At 38.6% G+C, this 20,757-nt stretch overlaps 1 protein-coding gene across 6 annotated transcripts in view; it reads right to left on the reverse strand.

The window, feature by feature from the left end:
• Window positions 1-20,757, reverse strand: part of CTNNA2 (catenin alpha 2) — a 1,197,048-nt gene that overhangs the window by 212,884 nt on the left and 963,407 nt on the right. For all 6 annotated transcript variants that reach the window (XM_027129221.1, XM_027129219.1, XM_027129216.1 and 3 more), the window contains one exon: window positions 19,517-19,669. In XM_027129221.1, the coding sequence (XP_026985022.1) occupies window positions 19,517-19,669 (153 nt within the window). The remainder of the gene's footprint in view (window positions 1-19,516; window positions 19,670-20,757) is intronic.

The raw sequence follows: 20,757 nt of genomic DNA on the forward strand, positions 1-20,757 counted from the left end.
GGAATTGAAATTAGGATGATGGAAGTTTGGACTCTAGAATCATGCCTGTTAGCAACTGGCAGTGTGTCATCTCTTGGGAAAGCAATTTGCCTTGTCTTTCTCAGTGGGCTTTTTCCAGAATCAGATGTATATTGATGAAAGTGTTTTTGAAAAATCTAAATATATAAAACATAAAAATATTACAATGCCATACAAACAGTAGATATTGTTGCCAAGTACAGCTGCATATGATGCTTCATTTATTAACATGACTTCTACCTTTTTTGCAAGTATCTTAACATTAGAATTCTTTGGTAGAAATGAAAAATAAATTGATCATGAAATTCTCCTGACTGTCTTTGTTGCTAGGGTAAATCACCAGCTATAATAAGATACCCTGGATGCAGTTCATGTAGCTGGCAAAGGGCCCAAAAGTAGTCAAGGAATTATTTAGACTTGGGAGAACATAGCTCATAATTACATGATGGATTCAATATCATTATTGTCCTCACTTCCCACCACTACTGTGTTTACTCATATAATTTTCAGTAAATATTTTATTATCCAAAAGAGGAAAAGATTTTAAAAAATATATATTCCTCAAGCAGCGGTGGCAACAGACTGAATCAGAGAACAGCAGCTGCTCAGGTTAGGAAATATTCCCAAATGGAGCACAGGAGGCAGTGGTCAGCATAATAACCACCCTTCACCCATATCTGAGCCCTTTTAGCAAACAGCCCTTCAGTTGTTGAGAGCACATCTTCAAAAGACATCTTTCAGGTTGCAAGTTGAGTGCCTTGTCATGGATGAGCAAGAAATGTATGATGGGAAAAAAACAAAACACGCAATGGCTTTATGGGTTAGAAGTTAGTGATGAATCCTGGAAGAAAAAAATATGGGCATTTGTGAATAAATTATAGCAGAGTGAAAATCTCACACAAATCTGTTTTGGGTACATAAGGAAATGGATAGAATGAAGGATACCATGAGATAGTGACTGACTATACCAGCCTGAAACAGACTTAAAAGTTTGAGGAACTTCCTTATGAAGTCAGGCTCTCTGTGTAACATACTTGGAAAGGTTGAGAATTTTTTTACTGTGTAAAGATCCCTGTCAGATAAAAAATTATTACTGATGAATGAGACCACTGTAAAATTCATTTCTGAAATAGGTAATCATTGGCTTAAACAATGGGTGAAAATTAAGACATAAATCCTTCAAAACAGATATATAAAAGTAAATATTTCTGCCTTCTTTTTCTCATAAAGAAAGCCAATTGGTATCTTTTATGAACTGAACTGTGCCCCTGCCTCCAAATTCATATGTTGAAGCCCTAACCCTAGTATCTCAGACTCTTGTAAGACTGATGTCCTTACAAGAAGAAGGATTTGGACACACAAGGGAACACCAGGGATGTGCACACACAAAAGAAAGACCATGTGTGGACACAAGGAGAAGGCGGCCGTCTGCAATCCAAGGAGAGAGGCCTCAGGAGAAACCAAACCTGCCAACACCTTGATCTTGAACTTCCAGGCCCCAGAACTATGAGAACATAAATTTCTGCTGTTTCAGCCACCCAGTCTCTGGTATTTTATGTCAGCCCTAGCAATTAATACAGTACCTATACCTTAGAATTGTTCACATTTTATCAAATACATTTAGAATAAATGCCAGAAAAAAATTTTGCAAACTAAGTAAACAATTAGACTAAGCATTGGCAAATAAGCATTGACTTGATGGTAATTATGCATTTCTGGACTGCCTTTGACAAGGTAATTTGGAAGCTAATGGTATTTAGTAAGCCGACTTCCATGACATTTGAAAATTTATCCATATATTAGCATTAAAAAATAATAAGGTGGATTCAAAGTAATCACACAAAATATTACTTTCATCATGGCAGCCCCTTCAGTTGTTTTCTAACCAAATCTGAATTGTAAAATGTCTGGACTTCAAGCCTCTCCCCAACCCCCAAAGCCTGATGTTATAATTGGGATTTCCAAAATGTCTTTCTCAGTGTCTGTGAGCATTGTAGTTCTCTAAAAAATGTCTATGAGTAGATTCCCACATATGTATTTGATACTACACTCCTATTTTTCCTGAGAGCATCTCATGGAGACACACTCTAGAAAATGATTTCTCTTATGCCAGAGCTGCACAAACTTGAAGGTCATAGGACTCACCTGGGAATATTTTTAAAATGCAGACTGAGGTCAGGGGTGGAGCCTGAGATTCTGCATTGCCAACAAGCTCCCAGGTAAGGAAGATGCTGTTGGTCCAGGGGCCACACTTTGAGCAGCGAGGTCTTGTGCTTTCTGTAATAGGTATCCGCATGCCCTGGGGAGTGGTGTCTGTCCAAAGCCAGTGACAGTGACCTACGGATGATGGTATTCTTTCTGCCTTTGTGTACTGACCTCACCTTGAATGTGGCTATGTACTAGATCCACAGCACGTATTTCCCCTTAACTGCTTGAAAACTCTCCTGCATTCTTCCTATCTTTTCACTAAAAAATAAAGTAAGAGATCACTAAGCAGAGAAATGGGAAAGACATTCCCAGCTGAGCAAATGGCAGGTGTTTAGGCTCAGAGGAAGCAACTGTGAGATATATCAGGGCACTAAGGAAAGCTGTTAACAGCCGGAATTTTTTTTTTTTCTTCCTAAGAAATTAATAGAAAGTCAGGCTACAAAGGTACATTGAGATGACGTCAATCCAAGGAATTCCAACCCAAATTTAACTCTCAACTAATAAGCATTTACTGAGCATGTGTGATGTCTGTCCTGTAGTCTCATTTAATAACTGGTCTAGAACTTTACCGGTGATTAGGGTGAACTTTAGAATCTGTCTTTCTCTTCTTTGCACACATCTCTTACAACGCGTTATTATCTACCTTCCCTCTTCTCTGATACCTGCTCCTGTCCTCCTTCCTTGGAGCCTTAGTTTCAGTACTGCCTTGGTTAAAAAAAAAAAAAAAATCAGTGAGAGAATCCTAATTAAATATTTCTATTTGAACAACAGTTAAGCGTCCCCTCCTGGAAGTAGTTTCAGAATATTAAGACATTCTTTAAATAGTGAGAATTTAAGAAACATTAAAGATCACAGGGGAATAATTTGGAGACAGGCATTTTCACCAAATTACTTATGGGGAGAGAAACTGGTGAGTTTTGAGTAACAGCAATTTCACAGATAATTTCAATAAAGAAACAGAACCTCATTTAGTTCTTCCGTTATCTGGTCACTTTATTCAGATCAAGTAACGTGTGTTACAAATTAACCAATGAGCTATGGGGCACTGAGTGCACATAATTTAAGTTTTATGATATACATGATTATTTTATTTAAAGATTGTAGGGGAGTGTTCTCAAGTAGGGACGATTCTGTGCCCCAGTGGATCTTTGGCAATTTCTGTACCATTTTTGGTTGTCACTACTTGGGGGCAGGGTACTGCTACGGGCACCTGATGGGACAATCCAAGCATGCTGCTAAACAATCTACAGTGCACAGGACAGACCCCAGAGCAAAGAATTATGAACCTAAAATGTCAATCATGAGGAGGTTGAGAAACCCTGTTGTAAAACAGTTATATTTTCTTTATTAAATAGTTTGATCTTCATAATCTCTACCCATGCACCAAATTTCATTCAATGCACAGGAGATTAGCTCTTTCAAAATCCTGATCATCCACCATGTTACTCCAGAACGATAAGCAATCACTAGTACAGCTTCAAGTACGCCACCATAACAGCTGAGAGTGCACTGAATTTCCGCAAAATTGTAACTTTCTTTGAACAGCCAAGAGTTGACTCCTTTGAAAGCTACTGTGGAAAAACAACTTACTCTTATCTTAATAACTTAAGTAATTGTGCCTAGGAACTGACAAGCAACTAAAATGAAAACCTCACTCAACTTCCTTCTTCTAGGAAAACTTTTGATGAAAATAGTCATTTCATACTGAACTGAAGTTCTCCAAGATAGGCTGAAGCAAAAGTAGCTTCAATGTTCTCTTTGTGGATTTATACTTGGACTTTCCAGGGCAAGAAAATCACTTGCACAAAATGTCATTAGTACTTTTTGACCGTGAGAAACTATTCAGAATTCTGAGGCAGCCATTTATTGATGGTATTTGAGCAAAAGCTCTTTCTCCAAAACTCTGTTTAAGTAAATGGGACAAAGGATGAATTGTTTTCATTTTGAGAAAGGCAACTGTCACCCTCAAAATTCCAGGGGAAAAAATCTAACAAAGGAAACTCATTGAATGTTAGAATTTTTTCCCCCAAAAAAAACAATCAGAAATAATAGACAATTATATAACCAGTATTTGTGGAAATACAAGGCACTGAAACCTACAAATATATTGAATGCCCATTTGAAAGGTTTCTGGTGATAGGAGGACCATAGGGAGAAATAACATGGGTTAGACAGCCTGTGCAGTCAGTGAAAGGGGAAAATGGTCCTCAAGGCAAAATTCAAGGGCAGAGAAACACTAAGGGTCTAACTTACGAATTAGAACCACACCAGTAGAGCAGTTAGCAGAGGCAACAAGATTTCCTGCCTCCCTGCCTGTCAGACCTTCCTCTTCCCAATTTCCTCCAACAAGAACTCTCCGGTCTTGCTTCTCCTGCTTCCCTAAGCTTCTCTCCTTGACTTGGCATCCTGAATCACAGCGTCTGCCCTCTTTCTGACTGCGTTTCCAGTTTCCTCTGCAAGAAAATGTCCTTAATCCCTGACTGCTCCATTAAATGAGAGTTTGGCTTTCTCAACCCTGGACTTTACCTGGATGATTCACCCTCTGCGGTGGGTAGTGGTGGGTCCACCTAAGCCTTTTCCCCCGATGCGTGTGAGGCAAAGATTTTCGAGGTCCTCTGATGGGGACAAACGCCTGCCTGGTGTCACATTTATAAAATGGGCACACGAAAAAATACCAGTTTGAATGTAAATTGCCAGTGTGTTCTTTTCAAGCTCTGTGTAACAGAAATACTTGAAGGCCCCTACTTGAAAAGACTTGACTTTTTTGAGATACTTGATTATGGGGATCCAAACAGCCTCTTTAGCTGAGTGTTGAATTGGGATAGGTCAAATCACTGTCTATTTTTAGTTTGTAAAACTACTGACCCATAGGAAACTCGGCTGCCCCACTACCTTTAACAATCTCCAAGTCTTCACGCTCCATGTAGAAACTGCCATGACATTTTACAGAAAGTGTGCAGCCCTATACTTCACACAGGCAGCCTGAAATGCATTTCTGCTCCTACATTACAGGCATCACCATCAAAACATCTTGTGTTTTAAAATTAAGTTATAAACCAATCTTTTAGAAAATTTAAAATAAGAACAAAATTTTAAAAGCTGTGTGGGTGAGGGAAGATGGTGGCTCTGACATCTTGGATCCTTTCACATAAACTCGGTAAGGGAATCATTCACTTGGGATATTTTAGAGATTCGGAAAAATATGTGTTTGTGTTTTCAGTCTTCCAAGAAAACATTTAGGAAAGATAAGTCATAGGCTCCTATTGTTTTAGCCTAAAAAATAACAACTTGTCAGTCTAAGTAAGTAACTATATTTTGGTGGCAACTGGCATTATGTGAAAATATTGACTCGATTCCCAGGCACCTTGGATGTGCGAAATTCACACTCTGTGGCAGCTCCAACCATCTAAATAGGAGCAGCTGAGGGCAACAATCTGGTTGGAAGTGGTAGTGGGGGAATTTCTGGAGGTGCATTTCTATGACAGTTTTTACTTAGACTTTATACTAAAGGTCAATTAAAACATAATTTTTTTTCTAAAGATGCTCATATTGTATTTGACATATGATTGAGAAAATCTTTGTTCTTTAGATCAAAAAAACGTGTACACAAGTCTAATATGCAGACCTCCACACTCACACAAAATAGAGTGGCTGTGAGTGGCAGAGAACGTTTTGGAGACGGTGCTAAAGAATGCCACACTGTCTGCCACCCAGGGCACGGGTGCCATTCACAACAATTGGCTTGACCAGCAGGTACTAGTGAGCTTGCAGAAAAAGAAAAGAACATGGACGCTCTTAAATCATATAAATAAATGATCTCAGTTAATAATTTAGCTAATATGTAGATTTTTCTCTATGGCAGGATTGACCTCTATTCTCTTTGGTTCTCACATATATGATCACCAAGGTTATTAAGACCCATTCAAGCCTGTCTTTCTGACATAGGGTCAGTCACAGATAAAAGCTACAGGAGCACAATAAATAGTGACAGGATCTATATTTTTGGTCACTTTATGGTCTGGAACAGCTTTGCCACCAACTATAGCCCAAGCTTCAGTTCCCTGTTCATGTGAGGCACAAGGGCACAAGGAAACCGCTGAAGTGACCTGTCCTTCTTGTAGTCCCCAAATTCCAGTCAACTACAAAAGCATTCTAGAACAAGACAATTATTTGGGTCTTCTCTTTTCCTAGAATCTGAAGTCAGGCAAGGTCCTTAGAATACAGAATGTCAGGGATGGACGGCACTTAAACAAAGATGTGCCAGATGCAAAGTCTGAGGGTCAGAGGATTAAAGCAATTTGTTCATTCACACAGCAATAGGGGTAGATCATTACACCGTCAAAATCCCAGGCATCAGGTCCAAAAGACCCAGTGTTGTTTTTTTAAGGTAAGGGTTCAAAGTACATATACACTGAGCCTCAGGCCAGTCATGGGGCTCTGTGAAGTTGAAATCTCTCCCCTTCTAAAGCTGATGTAGTCAAGGTCATCTGAAAACTCGTTTTTAGTTCAAAAGAGTAATATGCCAACACACCATCCCTCTCAAACTATGGCTTCAGGCTGGCTAGGGAGCTTTCTGACATAATAACCCTTACAGCTAAAAAAGATTGTAAACATGAGCATCAAAGGGTTTTTTTCCTTGACAATTAAAAATTCTTGCTTTTGAACAAACCCCATCATTTTTAATGGGGCTTAGTTTTTCATTTTTGCATCGAAGGGATGTGACCTTACAGATGTAAGGTTATACTATGCAGTGAAGTTTGTGAGTTTGCTGGGCTAAAGTATATATACCTTCAAACAGTTATAGAAAACACAAACGATGGGGGAAAATAGACATATACGTATAGAGATCAGTCACTCCCCATGTTGATGATGAAATAGTAAAACTAATTATTTAGTACAACAAAAGACCAAATATGCCTTGCTCCTCTACAGAAGCAACACTGAATGTACCCTCTAAAGCCTGATCTGGCAGCACCACAAAGACAGCTTAGAACTCAAGTGCCTTGGAACATTTCTGATACACAACACTACTCTTCCTCAACTTTGGACAGTAGACTAAAATAACATCAAGAGAGTGCTGGCTTATGATTTTATTGTGGTGAAGGTAAACTGGTCAGAAGTGTATAAGGCTAATAAATATAATTGTAAATATAAATCTTAATATATACCAAAAGAGAGGAGAGAAGAGAGAGAAAGAAAGAGAAAGAGAGGTGAGGGAAGGAGGAAGGAAGGGGGGGGAGGGGGCATGCATGGGCTAGCAGAGAGAACATGGACCCTAAGGCATCTGAAATCTGGCTTCATCACTAACCCATCAGCTATGATTTTGGTCAGGCTACATCTTAGTTTCCTTGGGTCTCAGTTTCTTAATCTGCAAAATTATGATATTGATGATTAAAGAATTTACTTGTTAAGAGGATTAAAAGAGATAAGGTGTGGAAAATACTATAATATCTAACAGAGAGAACAAGCCAAGTGTTGTTATGTACCTTTCCTCTTCTCCTCAGGTATGGGCAACAAAGTTAATTGCCTTCTCTTTTCTGGAAGTTTCTTCAGAAGTGTACTTAATTCACCTATCGGGTGAATTATAGGGGTAGGTCATAGTGGCATACGTTTTTATCCAGATGTCAGCAAAGCAAATTTTCATGGAAATTAATAGTCCTTCTTTCATCTAAAAAAGACTTGATTTCATAATATGGCCCTGCACTTTGCATTTTGATTATGTTGGACAGATTGAAATGCAACCTGGAAGTATTTACATTATGTGCACAGTTAACTCAAGCAGTGTAGTAGACTTTTGACATGAAATATTTAGTACTCTTAGAATCCACATTTTGCAACCAACCTCAAAAGTCCATGGCACTTAGTAATTTTAACAGATATGGACCATGCAGGCCGTGCAGATAAAGATTCATGAAGCTAGTGGGTGAGCCCAATAGCAGTACCAAAAAGCAGCTTGGATGATCTACTCCACTAGCGGGGACAGGAATTCTTCTGCAGTAATATGTGCTATTCCCCGGGATGTGTGCAGCAAGTAATCTTCTCTGAAATGTGATTTGAGAGATATGGAACTCAATCCCTGTACAACAAGAACCACAGAAACAGCTAACATTTTCCAGCAATTACTTTGGGATCAGGCACTGTACTAAATACTTACATGAAGGATCAGACATTAGGCTACATGTACCTCTTGGACAAGAGCTTTGGGGCAGTGGTTGACAGCTTGGTCTCTGGAGTTTGGGACACTTGGGTTTGTGTGTGAATTCTGCCTCCTTATATTTGTGTGACATTGGGCAATAAATTGTGATATTTAACTTCTTGAAATCTCAGTTTTCTCATCTATAAAATGGAGTCAAAAGCATTAAAAAAGGTAATAAAGAGCTTATAAAGAACCCTAGCCCTATATTCAAATAGTTATTAACAGCCTAGGGAAAATCCTTGAACTTTTCTGAAAGCTTTATTGTATGTTATAGGAAAAATTACAAAATACAGTAGAGTTTAGGAATTAGGGAATTTGGGGAGGAGGGCTATTACAACATATACTTCTTAAAGGATAGAAAAGAAACTTACAAGTTTAACATGCACTTGACCTGAACAATATAGCTCTTCATAAAATATTATGATTTACAGATTTGTTGTGACTCAATTACTTGAGAAATTCCAACAATTCATTTCCAGTTCAAATATGTTAACTGGATTGGGGAGGCAGCATTGAGGAAAAGATGAGAATGTTCAGTTTTTACTTTAAAAAAAAAAGTATGGAGATCCAGGTCCATCCATATAGTTTTGTTTTTTTGTTTCTTGTTTTATTTTTTATTTTATATTGGAGTATAGTTGATTAACAATGTTGTGTTAGTTTCAGGTGTACAGCAAAGTGATTCAATTATTCATATGTGTATCTATTCTTTTTCAGATTCTTTCCCCATTTAGGTTATTACAGAATATTGAGCAGAATTCCCTGTGCTATACAGTAGGTCCTTCTTGGTTATTGATTTTAAATATAGCAGTGTGTACATGTCAATCTCAAACTCCCAATCTATCCCTCCCCCTACCCTTCCCCCCAGTAACCATAAATTCATTCTCTAAGTCTGTGAGTCTGTTTCTGCTTTGTAAATAAGTTCATTTGTAGCATTTTTTAAAGATTCCGCATATAAGCGATATCATATGATATTTGTCTTTCTCTGTCTGACTTCACTTAGTATGATAATCTCCAGGTCCATCCATGTTGCTGCAAATGGCATTATTTCCTTCTTTTTAATGGCTGAGTAATTTTTGATGCAGCTTTTCTAGATGTTCTTTTTAGTGCATGATTTGAGTCAAGACCCTGGAATTGACAAAGTTCTATTATATTTATTTCAACGCAAGACATTTGTGTAAGGTTTACAGGATCGCATCTAACAAACAGCTGCAGCTAGAGCCAATCAAGAAGCAGTCTCAGAGAGAAGGTTGTGTTTTTTAAGAGTTCCAAGTGATTTCACCACTGGAGCAGGTAAAGAGAGAGCCACCCCAGACTTTTCTCTGTCTTATATCCTAACATACAATATGTTGGCCCCCAAATCCAACCACTTCCTCCCATTCCACTGTCTCTATTCTGGTAATAGTACTAATCCCTTGCTGGACCACTGGAACATCCTTTTATCTATTCTCCTGTCTTCTCCTTTTGTCATTCCATGGTATATTTTCCATATAGCTGCAGAGTGACTCTTTCAAAATGGAAGTCTGATCATATCGTGCCTTTGCTCAAGGCCTTCCATCCATTCAAATATCAGAGTAAAATATAAAATCTCTGCACCCAGCCCTCAATTTCATCTCTGGAATTTTTCCTCTCACTCTCGGCTGCAGTCACACTGGTCTGCAGTGTGGTCTCTTTGTTCTTTATCAAACACGCCAAGCACATTGCTGCCTTGGGGGTCTCTTCCCTTTCTGGTCCACAATCTGGAACGTTCTTCACTTCCTTTAGGTCACTGCTTAATAGTGGTCTTCGGAGACGAGGCTTTTCCAACCACACATGTCCTCCGTCATTCTCTATCTCCCTCTATCTCTACGATGCTTTAATTTGCTCTACAGCACAGAGTCCCACCTTACATATTATACATTTATCTCACTATTTGTCTTTCCCAACAGAATGTACTCCCCATGAGAGCAGGAAGTGTATCTGATTGGTTCACAGTTATATTGCCAACAACTGTCAGCACATGGTAACTACCCACTAAACATTTGTGGCTGAATGAATCTTCTGTGCGAGTAGAGAGGCTGATTGAAAAAAGCAATTTACTCAAGGCTGAAACTAAGGCAGTCTGTGCTTCACTGATGATCGCATTCGTGATTTTGAATATGAGGGTTTGTCCCTTACTTCCAAACCTTGCATTTTCTAACAGACGCAGCTTCCTACCCTGCATGCGGCACTGCTACCAGAAGTAACCAAGTCAACAGGATGAAGCAGAGAATCGAGATTCCCTTGTGTAGCTCATCACTGTTATGGCCTCAGTGACATACTTCAGTTTGGCAGAGAGAACCAGCTCCCTCTCTCACATCCTCTGTAACCAAGAATAAGGACAACTGCACACTTATGAGGCAGATGCAGGGACAAAATGACAGCAAAGTTAGAGGAATTAACTCAGGAGCATCCTGACAGTTAGTTCAGTGTTCAGTCTCCACACAGCAAGGCCTTTCTACTCAGGAGAAATGGAAGTTCTCCACTTTAGTTCTTTTCAGATTCACAATTCCTCCTGGGTAGTACATTAGGAATTAAATAAGCACAATGACTGTTTATTGATCCAAGAGGTACCTGTTTAGGGTCTTGCAGCTGTGTTGGTAATATCCCTGGCTGCACTTGTTACTTCATTCATTCTTTAGGCAGCATCTGTTTATCGAATACCTGCTCTATACTAGGCACTCAGTTATCTGCTGGGGTAGTTAGGAATCAATTAGACATGGTCCTTTTCCTAAAGAAATTGATAATCTAGTGGGAGAAACAGCATGCAGACATAGAGCTGGTTGTGTGCAAACCAAAAGTAAATAGGGTTCTCATCACAAGAAAAAAATTTGGTTTTCTGTTTCTTTACTTGTGTATCTATATGAGATGATCGATGTTCACTTAACTTATTGTGATAATCACTTCAGGAAGTATGTATATTAAATCATTATGCTGTGCACCTTAAGCTTATACAGCACTGTATGTCAATTATATCTGAATAAAACAGGAAGAAAAAAACCAAAAACATGTACACAGTGCTGTATGTAAATTATATCTCAACAAAGCTGGGAAAAAGATTTTTTAAAACTTTGAGATAATAAATATTTGTTCTTGTTGTTTTTTGAAGTAAATAGGGTTCCATGAGAGTGAAAACACAAGGAACTAAACCCACGTAGGGATGTGATGTTTTCACTGAAGGCTGAACAATTAGAAATAAGAGGAAGGGGTGCAATGAGGAGCCTGTCAGAAAGGGACAGCATAAGTATAAGCCCAGGGTGGAGGGGGCATATCACTTTCAACAAACAGAAGGTGGCCTGAGTGGCCAATGCTGTGTAGGAAGTGGGAGAGGACAGGAAGATGAGCCTGGAGGCTAAAGAGGGGGCCAGATCGTGCAGGCCTTGCAGACTTCCTTGAAATGTTGGTCTTTAACCTGAGAACAAGAGGAAATCACTGAATCGTCTCAGGTAGGGAAATTGCACAGTCTGATTTGCATTTTCAGAAGTTCACTCTGGCTGCTGTGTGCAGAAGGGATGAAGGAGGACCAGGCAGAGGAGAGTGTCCTGTTGGGAGGGCATTGCATTTCCCCAGCTGACAGAGTATGCATCTTGCACTGGGGCTTTTATGATAGAGATGGGGGAGTAGACAGAAGAGTAGGCAGATTGACTGAGAGCAAAGCAATGGAAGAAATGTTCATATCTGGAGGTTCTGAAAATAGCTGTATTGATTTTGCATCTCATTTTCCAGATTCACTTTTACTTCTTTGCTGCAATGCAAATTTTGCCCCCACTTTACATCCACTCCACCCCTACTGAGACCATGTTACTTTGGTACTGAGTTGCCATAATTTGCATTGCATTTCTCCAGAAGGCTTGGGCATGAGGTACAGCAGGTGTGCTCTGATCAGCTCCGCACACCCTTAGAGTCGGCCCCACCCTGAAGCCCTGAGCTTACCCTCAGAGGAGATGAGTTACCTGCATTCTGGAGATGAGGAAAAATGACTAAAATTTTTTAAAATTTAGTTCTACTGGTGGTATTTCCTATAGTGGCTGATACTATAGTTCACAAAGCATCATTGTTGATCTGTTAAATTCTCTTAATCAACAAACTCTGGTGCAAATTTACCTAGTCTTTATTAAATGTTACAAACACTGTGGGGAAAAAAACCTTAAAATTTCACTTGCTAAGGCAATTATGAAACTTTACATTATTTTTTCCCATTCATGTTTTGCAAATATTTTCTTTTCACTTAAACTATCTTGGTTGAAGATTTTCTAAAAACTATAACATTATACAATAGGCTTGATACCTTCCATTTACTTTATCGCATTAATCTGTGAATAGCAAATACCAAACTGGTAGAAAATGGCACACAAATATAAGAAAAAAAAAACCATAAAAATAGGTGGAACACTGAACATAAAATAATGAAACTCTATAGTCAAAGGACCAAAACTGCCAACATTAATTTATAGATTGATAATTCCATGTATTCATGCACTCTTCATTCAAAATTATCTGATATATAATTCCTATATGATTTACATTAATGGCAATTTATAGATCCATTAGAGGTTCCCAAACGGGGATCAAACGTGTTCTGGAAGGATTGTGAGGTTGTGTTTGGTGGAAGCAGACCCTTGAAGTAAAGGAACTGTAGGAAGTGGGCAAGGCACAGAGATTTCAATTTAGTCAGAACTGGTTGTATTGATTATATATTTATTTGAGGTATGGTATTCTATTGAATAAAGAAATCTCTGACTAAAAATATTAACAACAACCAAAAACACCCCACAAATTTATCTAAACCAGCTCTCTCGGGGATTTCCACTTCCAGCCATGAAGGAGAAGCCAGTAAGAGACCCACTTTCATGCTGAGAACAACTAGAAATGCAGAATAAAAATAATTCCCTTGAAAGTATGGGACAGCAGCCAAAGGAGTTAAAACTTAGACTAGATCAAAAAGAGATGCTTGTTGAGAGGGACCCAATTTTCTGCATTTCACTTTTCCTCCCAGGGATTTGCTAATTCTTAGTATGGAAAGAGAAACTGAGATGCCAGGTAGAAGGTAGTTGCTGAGAGGAAGATAATTCTTTAGAGTTTTCAGCAATCTCATAGGGCCAAGGAGGCAAAAACTGGAGTCCAGGACAGCCAAGGGAGCAAAGGCTAGGAGCTAAAGTCCCATAGGAGAAGGGAGACTCAAAGACTGGCCCTTTACTGCAAGTTTTCTTCCACAGTTTTTGCCTATTGTTACAATAGCAACAGTCAAAAAGCACACTGAAGGCATACTAAAAGCAAATCATGATGATGGGAAAACAAAAATTGGAGTAAATGCTTCACAGATGAGGCAGGATACTAAATAATACATCTGATTCTCTGTTGGCATCTGGGAAGACAATTCCATAGGACTAGGGAAAATGAAAGGCAGACTAGACCTCAGAAAGAGTATAGACTATCTTCAATCCACTTCACTTGACTGAATTGAGATGGTTTGCCTCTCTGCTGCCCTTCAGATGACAGGATGAATTCTCTCTGGATAGAGAAAACATTATCTAGACTGCTATGGTCTGAATGTTTGTGTCCCCCCAGTATTCATGCATTGAAATCCTAATGCCCGGTGTGATGGTATTAGGAGGTGATGTCTTGAGAGCTTTGTAGGTCATGAAAGTGGAATCTTTATGAATGAGATTACTGTTCTTAATTTTTAACTTTTTATTTTATATTGGAGTATAGCCGATTAACAATGTTGTGACAGTTTCAAGTGCACAGCAAAGCGACCCTGACATACATATATACGTATCCACTCTCCCCCAAACTCCCCTCCCACCCAGGCTGCTACATAACATTGAGCAGAGGTCCCTGTGTTATACAGTAAGTCCTTGTTGGTTATCCATTTTAAATATAGCAGTGTGTATATGTCAATCCCAAACTCTCTAACTATCCCTTCCCCCTACCCTTCCCCACTGGTAATCATAAGTTCGTTCTCTAAGTCTGTGAGTCTGTTTCTGTTTTGTAAATAAGTTCATTTGTATCATTTCTTTTTAGATTCTGCATGTAAGCGATATCATACAATATTTCTCTTTCTCTGTCTGACTTCCTTCACTCAGTATGACAATCTCCATTGTCCATTTCACTCTTTTTAATGGCTGAGTAATATTCCATTATATATATATGTACCACATCTTCTTTATCTATTCATCTGTCGATGGACATTTAGGTTGTTTCCATGTCTTGGCTACTGTAAACAGTGTTGCAATGAACATTGGGGTACATGTATCCTTTCAGACCATGTTTTTCTCCAGATAGTGTATAAAAGGGACCCCACAGAGATCCCTCTCCCCTTCCACCATGTGAGAACACAGTGAGAAGTTGCCAGCTATGAACCAGGAAGAGGGCCTTCACCAAAACACATCTATTCTGGGGGCTTGATCTTGGACTTCCCAGCCCCCAGAACTGTGAGAAATATATTTCTGGTTTTACAGGCCATTGAGTTTGTGGTACTCTATTACAGCAGCCTGAATAGATGAAGACACAGACCCTCTATATTTTTTCATAAGCATGTTTGCCATTCAATCAAAAATTACCCAGTGTACTAAAAATAAATAATAATAATAATCAAGATAAAATCAAATAATAAAAACAGTCACCATAATAAAGTCTCCATTTTGAAAGCCTTAAAAGGCTCCATAATCACTTATTTAAACAAGTACAAATTCAATTAAATGAAACATGGCACATTCCAGTCACCAGGCAAACATCAGAGGTGAATTATAAAGAGTCTTAACTCCATTTTGAATATTTGACTGCTGACAGTGTTTAAGTCTCACTCTTCTCCCTTTTCCTCTTGCTCCACAACTGGGCAAACTGATAGGAAAACCCACCTTTTTTGGATGCCAGTAGGGAAATTTGAAGAAACATTCAAGATCCAGCCCCTCCGTGGAAATCTTGACTCCAGCCCCACAGCTTGATAAAGACCAAAAGCACCTGTTCATCTCTTTGCTGAAGCCACTGTGGACTGGCTTGGGCACCTGCTCTGCTCTCTCTAGAAAGTCCCACTATGTGAGTAAAAGAGCTGTTCATACCCTCTTGGTGGCTGCTGTTGTGTCATCAGTCTTGAAATCCAAGCTGATTTCAGGGGGCAGGGAAAGTTGCCCTCTGTGGGGCAACCACAAAACGGAAACAAAATTGATCCAAATACTGGAGTTCTTTGACTTGGATTTTTAAAATAACTCTGATTAATGTTTTTGTTTGTTTGTTTGTTTGTTTGTTTTTGCGGTACACAGGCCTCTCACTGTTGTGGCCTCTCCCGTTGCGGAGCACAGGCTCCGGACGCGCAGGCTCAGCGGCCATGGCTCATGGGCCTAGCCGCTCTGTGGCATGTGGGATCTTCCCCGACCGGAGCACGAACCTGTCTCCCTGCATCGGCAGGTGGACTCTCAACCACTGCGCCACCAGGGAAACCCTTGATTAATGTATTTTTTAAAGGAGATGACCTGATAATGAATTATACCAGAGAACTGGAATCATTTAAAAAAAAAAAAGAATCAACTAGAAATTCTTAAATAAAAATTGAATTCAGTAGATCAGTTTTAAGCATATTGAACACAGATGAGTGAGCTTAAAATTAGGTCAGTAGAAAATAACCAGATGTAAGTATAGCTTAGGAAGAAACTTATAGCCTTAAATGCACATATTTTTAAAATAAGAAGGGTTAAAAATCAATGATATAATTATCCATCTCAAAAAGTTAGAAAAAGAACAGTAAGTTATACCAGAAGAAAGCAGAAAAAAGAAATACAAAGATTGGAGCATAAATAAAATTTAAAGAAAAACAAAATCTACAAAGCTGAAAGCTGTGTTTTAGAAAAGATTATTAAATTGATCAAACTCTTACAAAACTAATCAATTAAAAAAAAGAGAAGACACCAATTAGCCATATGAGGAATGAATAAGAAAGAAAGAAAGAAAGAGTAGTACAAATTCTCACACATTAAAAAAAATTAGAAGACATGGGCAATTTTATGCTGAAAACTTACAAAATTAAATTTAAATAAATTCCTAGAATATAACTTACCAAAGCTGACCCAAAAGGAAATAGAAAATTTAAATAGTCTTAGGTTTTAAAAAAAAGAACCTGTACTTTAAAAAATCTCCCTCAAATAAATACCCAGGCTCAGATTGCTATATCAGTGAATTCCTCCAAATATTTAAAAAAATATATAATGCCAGTCTTACACATTCATTCACTCCCAGAAAACAGAAAGATGGAATAATTTCTTACTCATTTTTTGAGGGAAAGCATAATTTTGATACCTCTGAAGGAGAATAAAGGAGACAAAAATCATACAACTGTCTCAAAATGTGCAGAAATTTTGTTTGGTATAATTTTATACATATTCATGATTTTTTAAAATCTTAGTGAAGGAATAACAGAAGACAACTAAATTAATCTACTAAAAGTATCTGCAAGAAATCTAGAACAATCAATATAATTAGTGGTAAAATATTTAAATTTTATCACTGTGATCTAAAAGTAACAGAAATATCTATTACCACAATATCGATCTGAACATCTGGCTAGTGCAATAATGCAAGGAATAAACAAGATACAAGGACTGGAAAAAAAGAAATACAACTGTCATAATTTTCAGACAGCATGATTGTGTATACAGAAAATCCTAAAGGCTACAGTCAAAATTTGGCATTAGTAAGTGAATTTATCAAGTTAATGGATATGAAAATCAATATATCAACCAAATTTTTCATATTATAGACACAAAAACTAAGGCCCAGAAAAGTGCCCAAGTCCATACAGACACTTTCAAAATGGAAAAATGGTGACTCTCAGCCCAGCACTCAAGTTTTCTTACATGTATGCATCAGCAATGAAGCACTTGTTTGAAGTACATAAGCTATAGAAATGTTTTCAATTCCTGTTCACCTCTAATCAAACACAGGCTAGTGCATACCCTAGCCATGGCACCTCCCGGGTATCAAGAAATTCTAAAATGCTGCTGCAGTGACCACACAGCGGGAAGGAAAGGAACAACTAAGGGAAGCAAATCAGCAACGGTCTGAAATGTGGAGTCTGAAAGACATGAAGCTGCTGCTTCTGGCACAAGTTGTGGATCAAGGATCACCCAGAGTGGCTGGATTCCCCTTCAGTGAAACCTACAGATGGGATGAAGGGAAATGGTGGGTGTGTCCAGGTCTATCACAGGAGAAGGGAGAAAGAGTAGACGAGTGGGCTACTTGGTCCTGGCCTCATATTTACACAGGGAATCAAGCTTGAACTTCAAACATCATCTACAAATGAGGTTACACACAGAATTACAGAAAGACACTGACAGGACTGAAAGTAGGAGATGTTTATCATATAACTTTGAAGTCATGTCCTTTGCTTCGTCCTTAATGCCTACGACACTATGAATTAACATTCTCTATAAATTCTGCAGTTATCATGTAAATACTGTGATTATATGTATGGGATGATGTATCTGTAGGTTAATATTATTATTTATTACATACAAATATTTTAAACTTTTGTAGCACTCATTCAGCATTCTTTCTTTCCTCCTCTTCCTCTCTGTGTCCTTCTACCCCTTTTTCTCCTTCTTTACCTGCTCTTTCTCAAAATAACAGAAAGGGCCAGAACTTCCAAGGCAACCTTGGAAAGACTCTGGATTCTTCAATGGCCAGTTTGGAGCTTGGAATTTCTGTGTAGAATGTGAAGACTAATAGGGTGCTTGCCCCATCCGTGGGGACAGAGCCAGAAAGACTGTCTTGATATTATAAGTATGACCCTATCTTTAGCTCTAGTCTGGTGTCACCTCAAGACACCGGAGCTATGGTAGGAAGTTCAAGGGTTTTAATTTAGTAGTTTCAGCTTTTGCATGTTCAGCTTGCCAACTGCTGTCATGGGTGATATCTCAGCCTGTGTCCTAGAGGACCAGGGGCCTCCTCGAGGCTTGATGTAGGACTTCCTGCAGGCTGAGTGTTCAGCCCCAGAAGCGACAGCAGTGCTGGATTAACAAAAGAGTGAACCAAGCACATGCTTAGGGCACAATTAAATTGGAGCACAACCCCATCACTCACTGCAAGAAAAATGGAGAGGATTTCATATCTGATGAACTTATTCAGAATTTAATTTTGCCATCCAAAGAAAATAAAAAGTAATTTATTTAATTTTTAGCTTGCATTTAAGTTGTCTGCAGTTTTGAGTAATTTTATTTTATTTTTGAGTTACAGTGGGGCTATACCAGAGTTTTTGTTGCTGTTTTTGCTGTTGTTTCTAAGTACTCAGACCCTGAAAAAGTTTTAACCTGGCTCTGATAACCATTCCCTTAATTTGCCAGGACCCTTGCCCTCCTTGACTCTTTTTCTCTATCACACACATTTCCTGTTCAGCATCTCTCTTTTCTATGTAGCTCCACATCACTCAATCCAACCTTTGCCAAGCTGTTGGTTTTCAACTCTTAGATTTAGGCAGTCTGGTTAACATTTCACTTTTATATTGTTTCCCCTGAACAATATTTTTTCTCAAAATCACACAGCACAATTTTGCATTTATAAAGCAACTCCCACAGATGTCTCTAACACAGAGAATATACTTAGGACCTGAACTTACACTCCTACTACTGCCCCAAGATCCTTCACCAGGAGTTCAGACATCTCTTATAGGGAGGGGGGATTGATTTTTACATGTTCATAATGTGGCCAGCTAATCCAGGCTTAGGTGAGTGGAGTGGAGATGGGGACGAAAAGGGAACAGTGTTTAAATCTCCTTTTGGCAATTTTAATTCTATTCCCTCTAATCAAACCTGGTCTTCAGAACTTTGGAGGGTCCTTTCTATTGCTCCTGTTTCAGCCTCTGCTTATTGTTCAGGAAAATTAGCAGACATGTTTCAGAACACGTTTAGAATTGTCTAATACAGAGAGGAGAGATTACTGAAAACCTGTTTCCTTTGCAAGGGATGGAGTCAACAGAAAATAAAAGAAAGATCCAGGAAAACCATAGAAGGATGGCCTGTTGAAATTCCAAGAGACATGTAGAGATTAAACCCACTGATAAATTCTAGTCTTGGGCCTCTCTTGACTTACCTCCACCAGCTTGTTGGCATGCTCGCGGAAAACCTGGGCGTATTCCTTCACTTCTTTCTCATTCCCACTTTTTGCAGCCTCAATGAGAACTAGCAAAGGGACGTTGGTTTCCAAGAAGGAATCAGATATGTGATCCATCACTGCTTTCCGAAGCTACAGTGAAAACAAAAACAGAGACACACACAATTAAGGAACAGAGGAATTGTCTATTTGAGCGTATTACTCATTTAGCCATATGAGTTATATCACTGCCTGGAAATAGTTTTTCTAAAGTCCCAGTTCTCGTGGTCCACAGGCATAACGTTCCAACTCTCTTTTTAATCTTGCTGGTGCTTATCACATCAAAGGAATGCAAAGAGATATGACTGATGAATGATTCTGAATTAACTGTATTATAGGTCAACTTGAAAGTTGACCTACGCATGGCCTGTAGCTCATTACATTATAGGCTCTCCTTATCAAAGTTCTGCTCTCATCCTTCATTGGCCAAATGTCTCCCTTCAGGTTTTGAATCTTGATTCAGCTCAAAAACTTGCGCTCTTTAGAAAAAGGAGAAATCTAGGCATCATTCAACAGGTGGGGAGAACTTTAGGTGAACTGGGCCTTGAAGCCACCCTAAAACCTTACCGCTCTGCAGTCTCCTACCCTTTATAGATCCACTGTTTGTATTTAATGGAGGTGGAAACATGAAACATCTAACGATATCAAAAATGTGTCTGCCCAGGTGCCATGATGATATAGTTGCTGTGCTCCAGAAAGAAGTACTGACAATTATTCTTCAGGGTAAGTTAGAATAAACATACCCAAATTTCTAACAGTGCATAATTACACATCATTCCCACATTGTTAAAATGGGAAGCAGGGCAGCTGCATGAAAATGAAATGAAAGTGTACTGAACAATTACCTTAGTGCTGCTTTGTTCATAACTGTCAGAATGTATACAGGGAAAAAATACCCCAAATACAAGTAAATATGAGAGAAGATGATAAACAATGTGTATATTTTCCAAACAAATATTCCTATTCAGGAGTATGCAGGCAAATCTTTTGATAAGGTGATACACATACATATTTATCATTGGTCAGAGGAGAATTTTGCACAAATCTCGGTTCCTTTTTGCACTAATTACCATAAAGTATGCATGTGTGTATGTGTAGCTTAGTTTTGGTTCAACTCTGGATTGAGTTGGACATTTCACCATATAAAATATAACAAGCCTATGGAAAATTAACATTAATTA

This window comes from Aethalodelphis obliquidens, unplaced genomic scaffold (assembly GCF_003676395.1).
Source record: "Aethalodelphis obliquidens isolate GAN/ISIS:26980383/991018 unplaced genomic scaffold, ASM367639v1 scaffold35, whole genome shotgun sequence".
NCBI classification, from domain to species: domain Eukaryota; kingdom Metazoa; phylum Chordata; class Mammalia; order Artiodactyla; family Delphinidae; genus Aethalodelphis; species Aethalodelphis obliquidens.